The 17,028-nt window shown below is 37.5% G+C and overlaps 1 protein-coding gene and 1 long non-coding RNA gene across 2 annotated transcripts in view; one reads left to right on the top strand and one right to left on the bottom strand.

Annotated features, from left to right (window-relative positions):
* The first annotated feature begins 9,821 nt into the window (after positions 1-9,821).
* Positions 9,822-11,163, top strand: LOC146544992 (uncharacterized). Its single transcript, XR_014881405.1, has 2 exons — positions 9,822-10,088; positions 10,266-11,163. It is a non-coding gene; the product is annotated as an uncharacterized LOC146544992 (long non-coding RNA).
* Positions 11,164-14,528: 3,365 nt separating this feature from the next.
* Positions 14,529-17,028, bottom strand: part of PTPRK (protein tyrosine phosphatase receptor type K) — a 391,871-nt gene continuing 389,371 nt past the window's right edge. Inside the window, exon 31 of the mRNA XM_085217336.1 lies at positions 14,529-15,801. Coding sequence (XP_085073462.1) covers positions 15,748-15,801 — 54 coding nt within the window. The 3' untranslated portion in view covers positions 14,529-15,747. The remainder of the gene's footprint in view (positions 15,802-17,028) is intronic.

Here is a 17,028-nt window from a genome sequence, read left to right as displayed (position 1 = left end):
TCTTTTCTCTGAGGTGTCATTTGGGTTCTTAGCTGCTTTTGTGCCTCTCTGCTTCCTCCTGTGGGCAGATGAGCCCTCAATGGGGTGATGGCCCTGCTGTAGCACACCTGGGAATACCCAGATATGATACCTTGTGCTTCTTTGTATGTGTGGAGAGCAGCTCCTTGTCACACAGCCTAACAAAATTCAGGAATACTACCCATTGCTCATGTGTTACCTGAGGAATCTTAACGTCTGTTAGCACCAAGAGCAGTTCGCCCAAATACTTTGCAGGAGCTTTTTCCAGATTGATGGGTGATGGAAAGTGTTGAGAAAAATCATTCATCACCTCCAATATATTCTTCATCCCAGAAAGGAAGATTGCCACATCATCATCATGGACTGCTGGTAAAAGTGGGGGAGGTGAGCTATTGAAGATTAAATCCTGAGGAGGATCTGGAATTGGAAGACAAAGACAAGCTGGATAAAAATACATATAGACTGTATCGAAAAGAGCCAAAATATGAGACCATTCTTCTCAAACCAAAAGAACCAATAGGTCCCAAACCTATCCTTACCACAACTACTTCTCTATTGTTTTCTGTATTAAGACCTCCATGTTGCCCGCGTACTCCAGCAGTATGTAGGCAGCATTTCGTAGCCACTCCATCCCCACAGTTCCCCAGTGGGATATTTTTACTAGTGAATATATATCTGTTTTACTTCCTGATTTCCAGGAAGCCAATGCAATGTTTGAGGTTTGCAAATAAAATCAGTTCCAAATCTGCAAAAGTTTGTGGTTGTTTTTGTTTTCTAAGCTCAGACCTATCTCCTCATAAATGCAGTCATTAGTTGAGCTGCTTGAAGAGAATCTTTGAAATGGTCCAGTAAATATGAAACCAGGCATTATATCTGCAGGAAGATATGCCCCATTTACAGAGTTTATAAACACAAGGGAAATGTATTTGATATTTGAGCTGGCAGAACTATAATTCCAAAGAGGAGGATGCTCTAGGGAAACTGGGAACAGCCAAGACCTGGAAGGCAGCTGTGAGTAAGGTTTGTATTGAATGGTTTTGCTGCCTTTTGAATCAAACTCTAGGTATGGCAACAGTTCGGTATGCTTATGTGTTTACTCCAGTGCAAGGTAGAAATTCCACCTGTCATTGGAAATAAAGCCAGACTAAACCGTAGGGAATTCTCCCTGACACAAGCGCAATGAGCTGTGAAATACTCTCCCAAGGGAACAAATGGACACTTGGATGTCTAGGCCTCAACTAAATACAGGACTACACGAAGGTTAAGAACAGTGTTCTGATAAATGAAGGGAAATAAGTCATCTGTTACTATAGGTAACATAGCAGTTGCAGAATTGTGCTTTGTTTATAAGGGTCTACTGGCTCTACAGCTAAGTGGACTGAACAGCATTACACTGAAATTCATCCACAGGCCTGAATCCAGCATGAGAAGAAGCCACAGAGATTTCAGGAGCTGGGATCTTCCTCTCCCCGTCAGCAGTTTTATAGGACCATTAAGATTTTATAGAGCCCATCTGAGCTGCACTTGACTCACAGCTGACAGCCAGGTCTTTTCAATGGCCCTTGTGAAATAAACTGGTGTTCTCAGCAGCTTCTTCATTATACACGCAAAAAAATCCATCCCCTATAGTGATACCCTGGGATATCCTGGGGATACAGGGATAGAACAGGCTGAAGATCTAATTGCCAAAATGGCATTACAACATGATAGATGCATCTCTGTGTAAAAGTTATTCTACTGCTTCTGTATGCGTAGATTACCCAGTAAAGCCAAAATTATTGTCCCCGGAACATTGAAATCTTCCTTCCAGTTCTCTTAGCCTCACATTTATGTAAAATCCTCCCACACTTGTAACAATCACTTCTAATTTCACTTTAAAATTTAAAGCATTTGTTGCACAGTGTATTTCAATGATTAAAAATACACATATATACTTCAACATTCCTACTTCCACATGCAGTCTCTGTTCATACTCCCCTTGGGATGAGTCAGTTTGGGTTGAGGACTTTTTAATTCTCCAGACAAAGTCATAGCAAGATCCTGCTGAAAACTGAAATAAGGTTCTGTGTTAAAAATCAAAGATGATTAAACCCAGAAATGTATAGTATTTCACTATCAACTGAAACCCATAGACAAAAATAAAATCTACACTTCTAAAGACATTATCTTGCTCCACTCCAAGTTGCTGGATTTGGTACAAAATGATTGAGTGAAAAATCCTAAAGCCTTCACAAAGCAGGCAGTCACCCCAATGGATTATGACAGCTCCTGCCTTTAAAATCCTGGAACATTTTAATGTCCTGTGATTGCATTGTGAACTTTCCTTTATGTTTTCAAGGACTACATTTTGGGTTCTTTGACTTTTCTTTGCAGCTTGGCAGAGAGATCTTAGACATGCTCTTCATATGAAATTTAAATGGCTTAGCAGGTGTGAACAAAAGTCTGTTAGTAAAAGCTCATGAGCCCAGAGGGTTCTTTGCCAATGTTTGACTTCAGTGAACAGTCTATTGAAGATCTAGGATCCCCTAGTGCTTTTAAAAATACTGAAGCAAATGTACACAAATTACACCTGGAAAAACTGTAAGTTTTTGGCTGACCATGCTCATGGACTGAACAATAATAACCTGTGGGTATTTCCTGCATTTTATTGAACAATTCTGAATCTACTGGAGTCAGAAAGGTTTTTCATTATTTTAATATGAGTTAACAGATGTTCTTGATAAGGAGGAGTTTTAGCTTTCAGTTGGTTCTAGCAGTGTGTATGAATTTGGCACTCATAACCCTGAAACATTCATGCGCTGCACAGGCATGCAGCTCCACAAATGCATTGTGCAACCACACAAAGGAGGATGTGATCTGAGATCTGTAACCTCTGCACTTGTGTAGACTCAAAATATAAAGCTAATGACTCCCTCATCTACAGAGAGTTATTAATTAATGCTACTTTCTTTTATAAATACATTAAGAGGAGTACACTGAAGATGAAGTAAAATGCAAAGTTACAGTAGGAATTCTGAGTCCTTCCAATGCAAAGAGGAACCTGTGAAAATTGATAGTTTTTACACAAAATGGGCCATACCGATTATCTCCAATTAGCAGTGCTACTTTTTATTTAACAATGCAGTATATAAGATTGGTATCCTCTTGGGAATATTAAGATGTCTATATATGGCATCACAGTGTAAGATCTATTTAAAAATCCAACTTCATTTTCCAGTGGCTAAACAAATGTTAAGCACTTTGGCCTCTATCTTCCATACTCAGTTTGAGGCATCGTTTTGCCTCAAAGACAAGAAAAAGACTCAAACCAGAGAAACCATGACTTACCCAGGGCTGCATGGAATGTCTGGGAAAAAGCCATGGATTGTGTCCAAAGCCCAACTTGAGCACAGTCACCACAGAGCTAGGGTCCCAAACCATCAGATCCACATAGCTCAGCTAACTCCATTAAATATCTGGTTTCTGCAGATTGCTGATTTCTGTGGAAAAAACAAAAAGGAAAAAAAAGACATCAGTTTTGGGGAAAAATATAGTTCCATTAAAGATTTACTTCGGGAGGAAAAATTACTTGAGATATCTTCAAATTACAAAAAGTGTTTTGAAATATGTTTGGCATATCTTCAATGCATTTTTGACAGCTGGAGACATGTTGGAGAAATTTTTTGAATTAATTTTAAATATCACTCTCTCCCTTTGTGATTCCTTGAGTGAGGTGTGTTGTAATTTATTTTTAAAGAGGCAGTGTAGGTTTCTAGATGCTGTTAAAGGAATCCAAAGTACAATTTTTGTACCCTGCCACTGTTCAAAGAAAAGGACATTGAATTCATTTAAATACATTTGTGAAAGATTGATTCACCCAATGGAATTTACAGTCTTCTTTCACTAATTATTCCTGAAGTTTCACCTATCAACTGACAATTTTTTTAAAGAAAGAAAACAGTTTGACTTTCTCTGACAGCAGAGAGCTTAACAGAGCTAGAATGTAAACTGGCATCTCACCCTCCTTGCCTCTCTAATGTCTACATTACAGGAAGAAAGAGCACTAACAACTCGTTTTTATGTGAGCTTTAGAATCCAGAGTTTAGTCTAAATAGATGTGAAAAGAAAGCAGAAAAACATCTATTTTAATAATAATTACCTTGCATTTTTTGTCTTCCTTAATATTTATCTTAAATTACATGCTTGTGTTATTTTGAAATTAATGATAAAGTGATGGCACTGAATGTGTTTGCTGTTTTTACTGGAACAGAAATATCAGCTGCCACTCTAAAATACCTAGAACAACAAGCATTTCTCTTTTTTTTTTTTTTTTAACCATTAATAAGGAACACTTCTGAAAAAAGTACACAGACGCAGTCTGCCAAGCACACAATTTTATTGGCCTGATTTTGGAAACAGCTTCAGAAAGTTGGAGAACAATCTTAATTGCAATTACTTCCGCTCTGTTTATGAAGTTGAGTCTAAAAGCAAATTGTTTCTGCAGCAAAATTGGGTGTTCATCAAAGAACCAAGACTCCACATAAAATGCAGTTAACACTTGCCAACATATCAGTTAAATTGATTCTAATTTTCTACTTTTTTCAAGGCACTTAAATTACCCTGCCGCAAGGCATTTTGGCTATCATTATTATAACATGTGAAAGATTAGTTGTGTTTGCTGCTTAACTGTTCTGCACCAATGGCCCTCTTCCAGGTGTCCTTTGTTCCTTTTTAAGAAGAGGCAGTATAAATGTTCAGTAATTGGTGGATCTCTTTCTTTTTCTTTCCTTAATTTATTATTATTATTATTATTTTGAAATATATAGGAGAATGGAACGTAGGCAAAGGCATTTTAAGAAGCCCAAGAGTATTGTGGGAAAACTAAGATTTTTAATAAAGAAAGGCCAGAGGGTGATTTTATTGGAAGAGGCAGCCAGGCTCTCAGGCTGGCACCTGCCAGAGTTTTAGCTCTTGGGATAAGAGAGCACCCAGGGAGTTCTCTGTCTCCTCTCACCACTCCTCATCCCCAGAGGCAGCAGGGTTGGAGGCCAGGACATGTCTGTATTTTGGCATGGACATAAATGCAATAATTCTGTTGTTTGTGTCATATGTTTGCTTTTTTTACTTATCATTCACAAATTTTTCTGCTTTCAGGTAAGATTGTAGTTAAATATGTACTAGCTCTTAAAGAAAAAAAAGAGAGAGAGAATAAAGTACACACACACACAAAAAGCCATTAAAAAAAAAAAAAAAAAAAACTGGGTCCAGCATAAACAACATATATCTGCTTCACACCAAGCAGAAAAAAGTTCTCCCCTCTTTTCCTCTTACAGACCTATTTCTCCCTTCCCAAGCACAGAGTGTTGTTTTCTCCTGCCTATCTGGGACCATTAACATAATCAGAGCCATCACCAAAAGCACCCTAAATTCCTCAGTGATGGCACACATTCAGTTCTCTACCTCACACAAGAGGAGAATGCTCTCGATGGCTGCTAGCCAGCATCTCTCCCTAAACCCTCATATTTGTGGCAGATTATAGCAAACAGGGAGAGCACTAACACAGCATGCTTCCCACTGCAAAAAAAATTAAGCTTTTAGAGCCGCAAAATAAATGTACTTCCTTCCTGAACTGTTCAATGAGACTGCCTTTCCAGCTATGGAGGAGGAAAGGGCACAGAGGCTCTTCACCAGGACATGGTATAAAAAGACTGTAAAATATATTTATTTTTTCTTGAAGAATCCTTAGGCCATATTTACTGTAGCTTCTCTGAAGAACTTCTCTAACTTCTCTCATGTTTTAGCCTTTTCCTATTAAAATAATCAGTCTGGATTCTTCATAATTTTCTCACCCATCTTTCCTGCTTTCCAAAATTAAACAAATCTCATTGCTTCTTATCTATAGTGGTAACTTATTGAGAAGCATCTACATCCATTTCTCGTTATAGGCAGCACTGCAATATGAACATATGTTATAACCCTGTCAAAGCCCTCTTGCATTATACTTCTCCACAAATTACCTTTAAATTATCTACGATTTCAAACGGTCTGTAAGAAAACATCCTGGGGCTCTCACTTTGGACTTTAAGTCTTTCTGCCAGCCTTTCATCTTCCTTTCAGTTTGTTACATCTACATTTGTTTGGCATCCAAGAGCATTTGTGACCCTTGGGCATCTCCTTCAATGTGTTCCTAGCACATGTTCTCCTGGGTAAAGCATACAGCACAACAGTTGGATCCTTCTCTTCACCATAATGCTAGGGACCCTGAGCCAGAGGGTGCAGAGAGCCCGTGGGGCCTTACAGCATCCCAGACCTTCTGGTGCTGACCACATTATGAGTTCTAACTAACAGCCAGACAAATAGACAGATTCATTTTGAAAAATGAAAGACTACAGCTCCCTTCACATCTCTCTGAAGAATGTATTTATAAATGTGCTTGTAGCTTTGTGTCAACAAATTAATCCAAACAGACTTCCCACATCTAAAGGATGAAATCTGGAAAGCTGTCATTTACATCAAAGTCCATCTTACAACAACAGAATAACATATTCTGCTCATTTCTTTTCTGCAATCCATTCTCTGCTCATCTACAAAAATCAGTATGGTCAAAGACAAGATTTTCAAGGAAGATATAATATATCATATGAGAGAAAGACGATAAAAAAGCTTCCAATCCAAACACTTGAACTCTTCATAGGAGAATTAAAAAAAATCAAAGCAAACAGAGTTTCACCAAAAATCAGCCCAAAGATTGAACAATTATTCCAGAGAAAATTTGCTGATTTCTGTCTTTAACACACAGTTGAGGATTCTGTACATCTTTTTGAAACCAGCAGGTAAGCAGATCCCTTTGTTCATCCAACCTGCCCTTTGATGGGCACTCCTCAGTACGCCCATATCCTGGGATCAACCTCTCTTCTTGCTTGGACAGTAATGAAAAGACCAATCAGCTCAAGAGATGCTTGTGAGTTGGGGTGCCTCAAAGTTACGGTTTTCCTAGACCACTGTATGTCTGAATTCTGTCCAGGAACAATGTGCTTTAACCCAGCACCACGGCTAAGAGATGAGAGCCCCTCTCCCAACTTCCATGTGTAAACCAGTTAGAGTAACATTACTGGAAGCTGCATGTGTGGAAATTATTATTATTATTATTATTATTATTATTATCATCTTTGCCACAATCCCTTCACTAGTTAAAAGTTTTATTTCAAAACTTCTTAATTGTGACATTGTCCAGCAACTGCCATGGGTACAAAGCCGGTTATACCATACACACCAGAATACATATGACCAGAATCTGTATTTCCTGTTCCTTAAACTAAAATCTTTTACTGAGTTAACTGATCTTTCCCATTTTCTTCAAGTGAAACATACTTCAGCTCATCACCAACCAAACCTTTCTCTGCACAGCTTCACATTGCTTTTAAAGCCCACAGATCTTTCAAGAACTGGAAATCATCAGGATTTTCCACCTCTCCCCTGACTTGACAAGCTCAAAGGAACAAAAGTGAAGTTGCAGTTGTATCACTTTGCAATTAAGTTTTTGTTTTCCAGTTTAACACATTCACCAGACTTTAATTACAAACAGTAGGATGCTTGCTTTCAGGGCACTAACTGATCTTACTTAATGTAAGTTCTTGAGCTGCACTGTGTCCAGCCATTTAGTGCAAATTTTTAAAATATTCCTTGAAATCTTTTCTACCAAAATGCAAAAAATTCTTTTCTATCAAAATGCATTGTGGAAATAACATTATGTCCCATCCCAACTGCTATCTTTGGCTTGTGAGAAGATGTAGAAAATAAAGAAAGAGCAGAGTAGTTAAAAACAGTAGAGAAAACATGAATTAGAAAACTAAAATTAAGCAGCATAAACCATAATTTGAAAAGGGCAGTATCCACTTGTTGGATCCCAGTCACGTGCTAAATCCACTGGAAGAAGAGCAAAACCAAGTAGATATGAGAAGTTACGTTATTCTGAAAACCGCAGAAGAACAGTTGTCCTTCTTAAATGTTTTTGTGGCCTTTGACAACTCTAGAAAAGATATCTCCTTGAGAAACTCATGGTAACGAGCAAAAATAGCTCATGATACTGCAATGAGTTGTTGTATGACCAAGAAGGTGTCGAAGACCTAAAAATAGAGAAACAGAAAATGTATATTTCTATCATCAATAAATTGTTCGTGTTTTATCCTCTTCAGGGCCACCTGCTTGTTCAACTTTTATTTTGGTGTGCTGGACTGTAAATGCAAATAAACAACTTGCAGGGGCATGTGCTCCTCTCCCACCTTAACTCTGTCACTTTCCCCGGACACTGAGTGGTGTAGGACTCTGAAGCTATTCCATTTACCAAACCGTGTTTGTTTTCAAGACACTCAGAATTCCTCGTCTCTCTGAAACCTTCCTTTATGATGGCTCCTTTGAGGCCATGGTCAAGCAGATGTGCCTCAGCAGGCTCTCCCATATTGCTTCCTCTCTTACCCACAGTCTTGAGTTCTGTTTAATTTTCTCAGTTTACATTTTCTTTTTCAAAGAAAGGGAGAACAAAACAGAACTAAAATTATGTAGATTGCCCTGAAAGTAATGCCTCCAATTTATTCCCCTGGAAACTAAAGCTGATACAAAGAGCACAACAACGCTATTAGATAGAGAAAACTTAGCTACAAAACACTATTTTTCAACATGGTCACCATTGATAGCTATGCATTTTTGTCAACCATGAACAAGAACCTGCATGTTGCACTCTTAAAAATGTGCATGGCCATCCAGAACATGGTTTAACTTTCACATCACTGTTGCCACTACTGAAACACAGTACACATTGCTTCACTGTGCTCCCATCCACTGTTTGGCCACATTTGGGTCTTGATTAAGAGTAGACTAGGAGCTGATCATCCTGTGGAATCATGCCTGAGCTGTAACTTCCTGTCAAATTTACTTTACTTTTCATCTGTTCCTTGTCCTGAAAACGAAGATATAGATTATCTGAACGATCATAGCATCATAACGTTGTTTTCTGCTCATTTTCTTGATGAACAATGAGAACTATTGTAGCACAAACATTGCACCTTGTGGGTTTCAGGGCTGTTAACTGCCTGAGTCCTAATATCAAGTGGAGGTCATTTGCCATGAAATGATCTGTATGAACTGTTCCTCAAGTCTCTTGCCTCTTCTAAGCCCATCTGGGGGGATTTTTTTTCTTTCATGACACATACTTTGATCTCTCTTTTACTTACTGAAGGAGTTGCTCACAAAAACTGCACTTTCCTTTTCTTGGTATCATCCCTTACTCAGTATTTTTAATCCCCAGTGACACATATAATATGTTCAACCTTGCTTGATCACAGCCACAACACACACTCAGAATCTGAAAATTCTTCACTGACTGAGGAGTTCAGAACTTTTATTCTTCCATTTCCTATCTGTAGCCTTTTGGGGAAGTCCCCATTTTGTCTCAGTTCTTTACTCTTCATCCTGTCTGTGCTACATCCAAAACATATGCTGCTGCTCAAACAACTGGAAACGAGGTTTCTATCCTCTTGCTAGCCCCAGCCAGTTCACAGGTTACTCTTCTACAAAGACTACAACTCCCCTTATGAAAAAGCATTGTAGTTCCTCCTTGAAAGCAATATAGCATCTATCTATCATATCTGTGCAGCTTACTTCTGTTTTGAGCACAGAGAGTGCTATGGGCTGTGACTAACTACTTAAAGGACTATCATCTTAGAAAGGGTTTGCATTAAGTGAGACTATTATTTGAAGCAAACAAATACCTGAAAGGAAGGCATGCTGAAGTAGAAACAAAGCCTGCACTTCTATGCTTTTCTTTAAAAAAAAAAAAAAAAAAAAAAAAAAAAAAAAAATTATATATATATATTAAAAGCCTTTGCCGCAGACAAAACCACACAGCTATTTTCTCACAGCTGTAATTACAGCTCACTGTCACACCAGCTGAACCAGCTCGTCTTGCTGGAGGAGAAATATTAGATGAACCTATACAGTGCCTAGTGCTTTTATGCTCTGCTTTTATCCTCATCCCTGAAGTTGTCTGACCTGTGGAAGTGCTGCTGAAACACTGCCATATTTCTTAATGCAAGGTAAGCTGGAAACCTTGATCATTTCAGAAGATGAAGCTAAGCAGTAACCTATTTAACAGTTTAAACTGCATTGACTGAAGCTTCAATGATACAATTTTGTGCAACAGAAAAGGTTGCAGCAGCTTCCTAAGTCTGTGATTTCTACCTATCTCAAAGTGAATGCATATACCATTTCAGCAGGTGGTTTCAAGCACTTTCAGTAAATGGAGGCAATTTTGTGTTGCTATTCTGTACCATCAGCAAGTTTCATAACAACTCCATCCTGAAACTGGGGAAAAGAGCTACAGAACAAGAGTCTGCTACAGATCATTCAGAGTGTCCGTCTGGATGCATATTGTGCCTACTCTGATACAGCAAGTGGATCAGAAATGCTAATGAAACCTGGCTAACGAGACTTTTACCCATATGTCCTTGACTGCAAATGAACTGGATTTCACCTATTTGGACTGAGGTCCACAAGAACAAATTTTAAGCACAATAAGCATCTTTCAAAACTTTTCTGAAGCTGATCTTAATTAGGCTTTGTGGTTGTGTGAAAGGTAGATTGTGTTTTTGCAGTGGAAATTTTCAGTATTTAGGTATGTAGCATAGGATAAGTTGCCTTTCACAAGGAAAGTTGCTGAACAGAGTAAAGTTGAGACTGGGGCGTTCTGACCTAGGTAAAATTGGCATAGGCACTAGGTAAGGTAATTACATAGTGTAGGGGAGAGTCCAGTACAGAACAGAACTAGTATGCAGATTGTTTAAAATATTGCCCTCCTATCACCGTAAAAAGTACAGAACATACCCAAAGACAATGGATTGGTAACAGACATTGTGTGGAAGCGTAATGTAGCTGTGGAAGCATAACGTAGCTATGGAAGTGTAACATAGCTATGGAAGTGTAATATAGCAACAGTGTTGGAAGACTGTAAGCCTGGGACGCTCAACCAATGAGTGCCAGGGGAGACTTTACCTGCGTCGGACCCAGGGCATATAACACAATGGATTTCACTGACTAGTTGTGCAATTTCTCCCTTGTCAGTAGGGGGTATGTGCCCATTATTGCAATAATGAATAAACTGCTTTTCACAGAGATCTCTGCCTGGTTAGAAATTTTTGATCTTGAGCGTGTTCCTCACAGTTGCTACAGAAAACAACTCAATTTGCTTCCTCAGGAGAGAAACTTAAAAATCTAATTATATAACTACTACAACTACAATCTCCAGTTTCACATTCGCTATTGGATTGCAAACAGACAATAATTTTCCTCAAAGTTTCAGACTCGGAAAAATACTGTGTCACTTCAGTTCCTGCTCTACAAATGATAAGGCTCAGAAATGAAAGATCAAAGTTTTCCACCATGAAATGTGAAGACCTCACACTGCTTTGCACCTGGCACAAAAGTACATACATAAAAATCTGGAGTTACTGAGTTTTGCCAGATACCATTTCATGCTCATTACCAAAGAACTCCAGGATATTCCAATACCTGCAAATTATATCATTTATATATATATATATATTATATTATATATTATATATTATATATATATTATTTTATATATATATTATATCATTATATCATTATATCATGAAAAATATCATGTTTTGGCTCCAGGTTCAGAAGATGGGCTTTGTCACTGTTTTTGTTTTTTTTTTCTTCTTCTTTTTCTTTTTTTCCTTTTTCTTCTTTCTCCTGCTTATTTAGTGGAGACGTGAAAAATATCTGAGCATATGGGGTTTTCAAATTTATCTTGATATAATTCGTCAACACAGAACTGTTTTCTGATCCAGATGGAAGCCAGAAAGGGTTATGAACGTCTACAGAAATCAGCTTTTGCATCTCAACATGGCACAAAAGCACCTGTTCTTTGCTGGCCAAGACACAGTTAATAAACATTATTATTAGGTAAGGATCCTAATGTGCCTGTCATCATACACGTCAATCTTTGCAGAATTAGGAATCTGAACCCAGTACCTTGGGATCAGATTAATTTCTGAGAAAAGTAGGGCAAACTAACACGTCTGTCAACTATCACCAACTTTTACACAAGTTTAAAATAATTCAGAAACACTTTTACATTGCGAGTCTGTTTGAAAGGATGTTCTAATTAAAAGAAATCATAAATACAACGTTTTGCTGCATTTATCTGAAGGCAAACTTAAGAGACGAAACCTTTGCATATTCTGAAAGCCACCCTCTGTATACAGAGCTGTTGCTAACAGATATTCAAGTCCAGAGGTAAAGACATAAGTGAATAATCACAGCTCTCCTCGACAATCCTGGATCTACAGAGGTTAGAGACCTTTGTCTGTTTAACAAAGGAAGAGCACCAGCAATAAAACACCACAAAAGCTCCTTTGTGAGATTAGGATCACTTAACTCAGGTCAGACCTCTACACGACACAGGAAAGTACAGCAGAAAATGAGTTACTTTTCAGCACAGAGCAGAGTACTATAAAAGCAGCTTTTACATTTATTGCAAGGTCTCTGGGTTTCCTCTGACAAAGCAGTAGAATGAACCTTAAAAAAGGCCCTTTATGTGGTCATTTGTCAGTCCAGGTGGCCTGCCCGCGCAATGAGTCTGCAAAAATTTTTCTCAGACTGTCCTTTTCTTGTCCTTCAACACACCAATTCACTTTGTAGACTCAGTGACATAGCTTTTGCCTACCGTTGCTTCCTTTGTTGGCATTTTTAGATCTTGGATTTTGGAAATTGAAATATCATACTCCCGCAGCAGCGTTTACTTTCTTATTTCTCTGATGTTTCTTAATCTGGCACCTTGGGCGAGGCAAGGATTTATTTAGACTACGTAACTATTTTCTGAGTGACCTCTTGAATGAAATAAATCGAGGTAACTGCTTGCATATTTTGAGCATACTAAGATTCAAGCTTCATGTTTACTTTCGATGTAAAAATAACACCAATTGTCTCTGAATCTGTGTGAACTGGGTGATTCTACATAATGTTGCGTTCTGATTAAGAAGCCCCGAAGATATATACACCCTTACTGGTGAATGGTTTTTCTGAGGTGCTTTTCACACTCTGCATTCCCTCTGCTTACTTTTCCCTAGTCTTACAAGCAAGAACTTCCTGCAGGTTTTTCATGAGCTATTGCAAAGCTCCTTAGGTCAGCTATGTAGTTAGTCAGAAATTACACTCACTCCCATATTACTTAAACAACATAGGCAGAGTACTCATTTGTAGAACAATCACCTGAAATATCTTGCAGCTGATGGAGACTGAGGACTCCCATGCAGGCACCATTCTGCTCAAGTATGCTGCAAAGCCCAGCTTCAGGTTTCTGCACGCACCATTCTTGCTTGGTGCACCTTGGAAATAGGACACAAATTGCTCAGCGAGGAGTTTGAACTTCTAGTGAGGACTGAGCCTATGATCCCTCATGTAGGAGCTCTCTATGAAAGTTAACTATTCATTCAGCCTAATGCTACATTTTTGGTCCGGAGAGATAAAATAAAGAAAATCACTGCCATCAGTATGGAATTTGGTTTCTGCATTCCACAGCCCTAACAGCAGCTCATCTCACCTGCCAAACTTCTAAACTAATATAGACTTCTAAACTAATATAGTTTTCTCAGCAATCTTTAAGGGTAAGGAGAAAGGTTCTTCCAGAACCCAGTTCACTTAACCCCAATAAATGCCTAAAACATGCAGGATGAATCTGTCTGTAGAGATGCTGCATTGTCTTCACAGAAGAGGGAGAGCAGAGAGCTGGATCAAGCATTTTGAGAGCTGGATGCCATGTCCTTACAGATAAAGTTGAGAACATTATAATTCCATTCCATGAAGACTAAAATTCCCTTTACAATACAGCAAAAAACAGAGTAATTTTGAGTACCAAGACTCAGTGAACTTTTTCAAACAGTATTTGTTTACTTTTCATAGGCAGGAACTACCATTGCACAGCAAAAGAAAATGATTTTTTTAAAGATCTGGAACAGGTAGAGATGTAAACAATACAGAGAGGAGCTTTGAAAAAATATGAGAAAAGAATTCCTATAAACATTTCCCTGCCATAGTTTTAGGAGGGTAATTCCATGTTCCTGAAGTAAAGAAAGAAACTTTAATGCACTTGTTTTCATGCATATGATATAGAATCTTTTCAAACACTCCCTGAAATGCTGAAGTGAAAAATAACACAATTTCTTTTTGAGATCTTCTTTATCCAAATATATCTATCTTCACACAAATACAACTCCTCAACAAGGACAGTGAGAGCTTGCTAAAATAGGAAATAATAAAAAAATAATATTTAAATAAAAGTTTAATTCACTCTTACTTTACAGAATATTTATAAGCACCTTATCATTTTACTGTCAGTTCTAAAAAAGACCAACAAGAGACTGAAATGATTTCAACTGATGAGATATAGGAAAGCTTTTGAACAAATGGATACATGCTAAGCAGAAGAACAGTAATATTTTGTACACCACAAGTATAATGAGAATCTGGATTTGGTTTATTCAAATTTTGCTTTCTTGGAAGCAAAGCGTACATGTTCGTAAACATCAAAATAAACATTGCTTATTTTTTACAATTTATTAAACAAATGCTTTTTGCACTAAAGGGCATTTGTAGAGCCATCTATTTGCCTGATAGTTCTCCTGTTGACCTGTGCTTCAGTATCTTTCTAAACAATTGGATCCCTTAGAACTCTAACTTAAAAAATTTCTTCCAATGATATGCAAGTTGTAGGCAAGGTCGATTTGATGAGCGCCCTTCCTTCCACAGATTTTAATCAATATTTAACTAATGCAAATGTGAAAAACTATACATTTTCAGCAAAATGTTTTGATTTTGGTCCTGTGGTTAAAGACCTTCTATAACTGTTTACATGGATCTGATTCACAAGCATGTACACAACAAAACCACTATACCAATGTTTCTTGGTCTAAGCATAAAAAGTATGTCTTCTACTTACACTAAACATACAAAAAATAAACTACAAAAATTGTTTACACTTGATTTCAGCAAAAAAAGCTTTCTTCAAGAAAAATGATTCTTCTTTTTTTTTCAGCCATCAAAAAAGGAATGCAAGTAAACAATAAATACATGTGCTTTCTCCATATAGACATATTTACACTTGAGTCTTTGGCTTATGTTTAAGTTTCTTTATAAAGATCTTTATGTGATCCAGCCATCATTGCACATTAAAACAAAATAAGCCAGTTTTTTTTTTAAACTATATATAATATATATATGCAACACTTGAAACGTATAAAGAATGAACCTTACTATCAATCTGCACTGTTATTATACTTTAACAATGTATCAAAAGGAAAAAAAAAAAAAAGAAAATTAATACCATATAGGAAATATTGATACATGCAACAGATGGTCGCTCTACTGTAATTGAGAGACGGCTGCATATACAAACACTGAAAAGTCCTAATTTGCGCAAATCTCTTCTGACTCTGGTTTTCATTAAATAGTATTTATGTGGCACTAAATGTTGATACTGTATACAAGCATAGAAACAGATTGAATTCTTTTATTAAGATACACAACTTCATAAGAAAAATACTTTGCATTTAAAATTTAAAATCCCCCCTCCCCCCTCTTCCCCTAAAATCTTTCTTCACAGGATCAAGAACTGTTGTCAAAACAGCGTAATGAGATTCAGATATTTGGTGAACTTTGTCACATCCATTCCAACTAAGAGGATTCCAGATACTCCAGTGCAACGTCATAGCAGAAGCGATACTGCTCCTTTAAGAGAGAAAGGGAAAAAAGTAATAGAGAAAAAGTTAAATCGAGGTTCTAAGTCATTAAACAGCAGCAATGACTACAAACAAGAATAGCCTTTTCTGACTACTAAACAATTTTGAATTCAAGACTGACACACTTGGGTTGGTTTTCTTTTTTTTTTCTCTTTTCACTTTTCTTCTTTCACTCCTCTATTACACAAGCGTATTACCAGCTCTAACTTATAAACAAACCATAACCAACAAAATATAAAAAAATAAACCTGACCATGAAATGCAATGATTTACTTCTCCAATTTTTTCAGCTTTTGAACTGGTTATCAAACATGAGAATCTCTCCTATCAGCCAGAACATTCTTGCAGAGAAGCTGCTCAACTCTGAAGCACAATTTACATATAAGGTAGCTGATATTCAGCAGGTGACTACTGCTTGGACAGCTAGGGAATACAGAACTGTGACACCATATTGCCCTGGGTCTGCATTTTTTCAATAGCTCTGATGTAATGCCCAGGATATGAGAATGCACATTTAAAAGAGAAGTTAGAGCTTAAAAGTTCAACATACTTAGTATTTCCTATAACAACCCTGCTGTTCAGAACTAGTACTCGGGGAGAGGGAGGAGAAAGGATAGAGGAGAAAGCAGCAAGAAGACAAAACGAGAAATGAACTCAATCCCTATTGTCCTTACCACCAAACAAAACAAACCTGCTTTTGTGATTCATTTTTTGTTTCAAAGTAAGCCAGTGTGATCAATTAGCAGGAAATGGTAGGGATATCTTAAAGGTTTTATTGTGCTGCTCTTTTGTGTTATCTGATTATGGTGCTGAATGTAGGGCACACGACAACATTGTATATTGGTTTTCCTGGTTTGTTTTCTAACTAATGTCTCAACAGCTGCTGCTGTTCAAGAGTTTTGAATAAAAACCCACAGAGCACAGAAATACATAACTATAGAAATTCAATATCTGCAAATGAAAACTGCACTGGAATTCAGGACTATTTTGAAATTAAATATAAGTTTTCAGACCATTTATCAGAAACACAGACAATCTACCTTGGCCTCTCTTTATAGTGACACAAGTAATTTTCCATGTGATCAGACCAGTTTTCCTCACAGCAGTGAACTGAAATCCAGGCAGCAATTCAATATGTTGCATCTCAGAAGCCCATAGCACAGCAGATTGTAAAGTATTTGCAGCAAAACAAGCAATACCTAGACCAATGTTACTG

Source organism: Meleagris gallopavo, chromosome 2, assembly GCF_905368555.1.
Source record: "Meleagris gallopavo chromosome 2, MGAL_WU_HG_1.1, whole genome shotgun sequence".
In the NCBI taxonomy this organism is placed as follows: Eukaryota; Metazoa; Chordata; class Aves; order Galliformes; family Phasianidae; genus Meleagris; species Meleagris gallopavo.
Note: the sequence above shows the minus strand (reverse complement) of the source record. Positions and strands in the feature narration are given on the sequence as shown.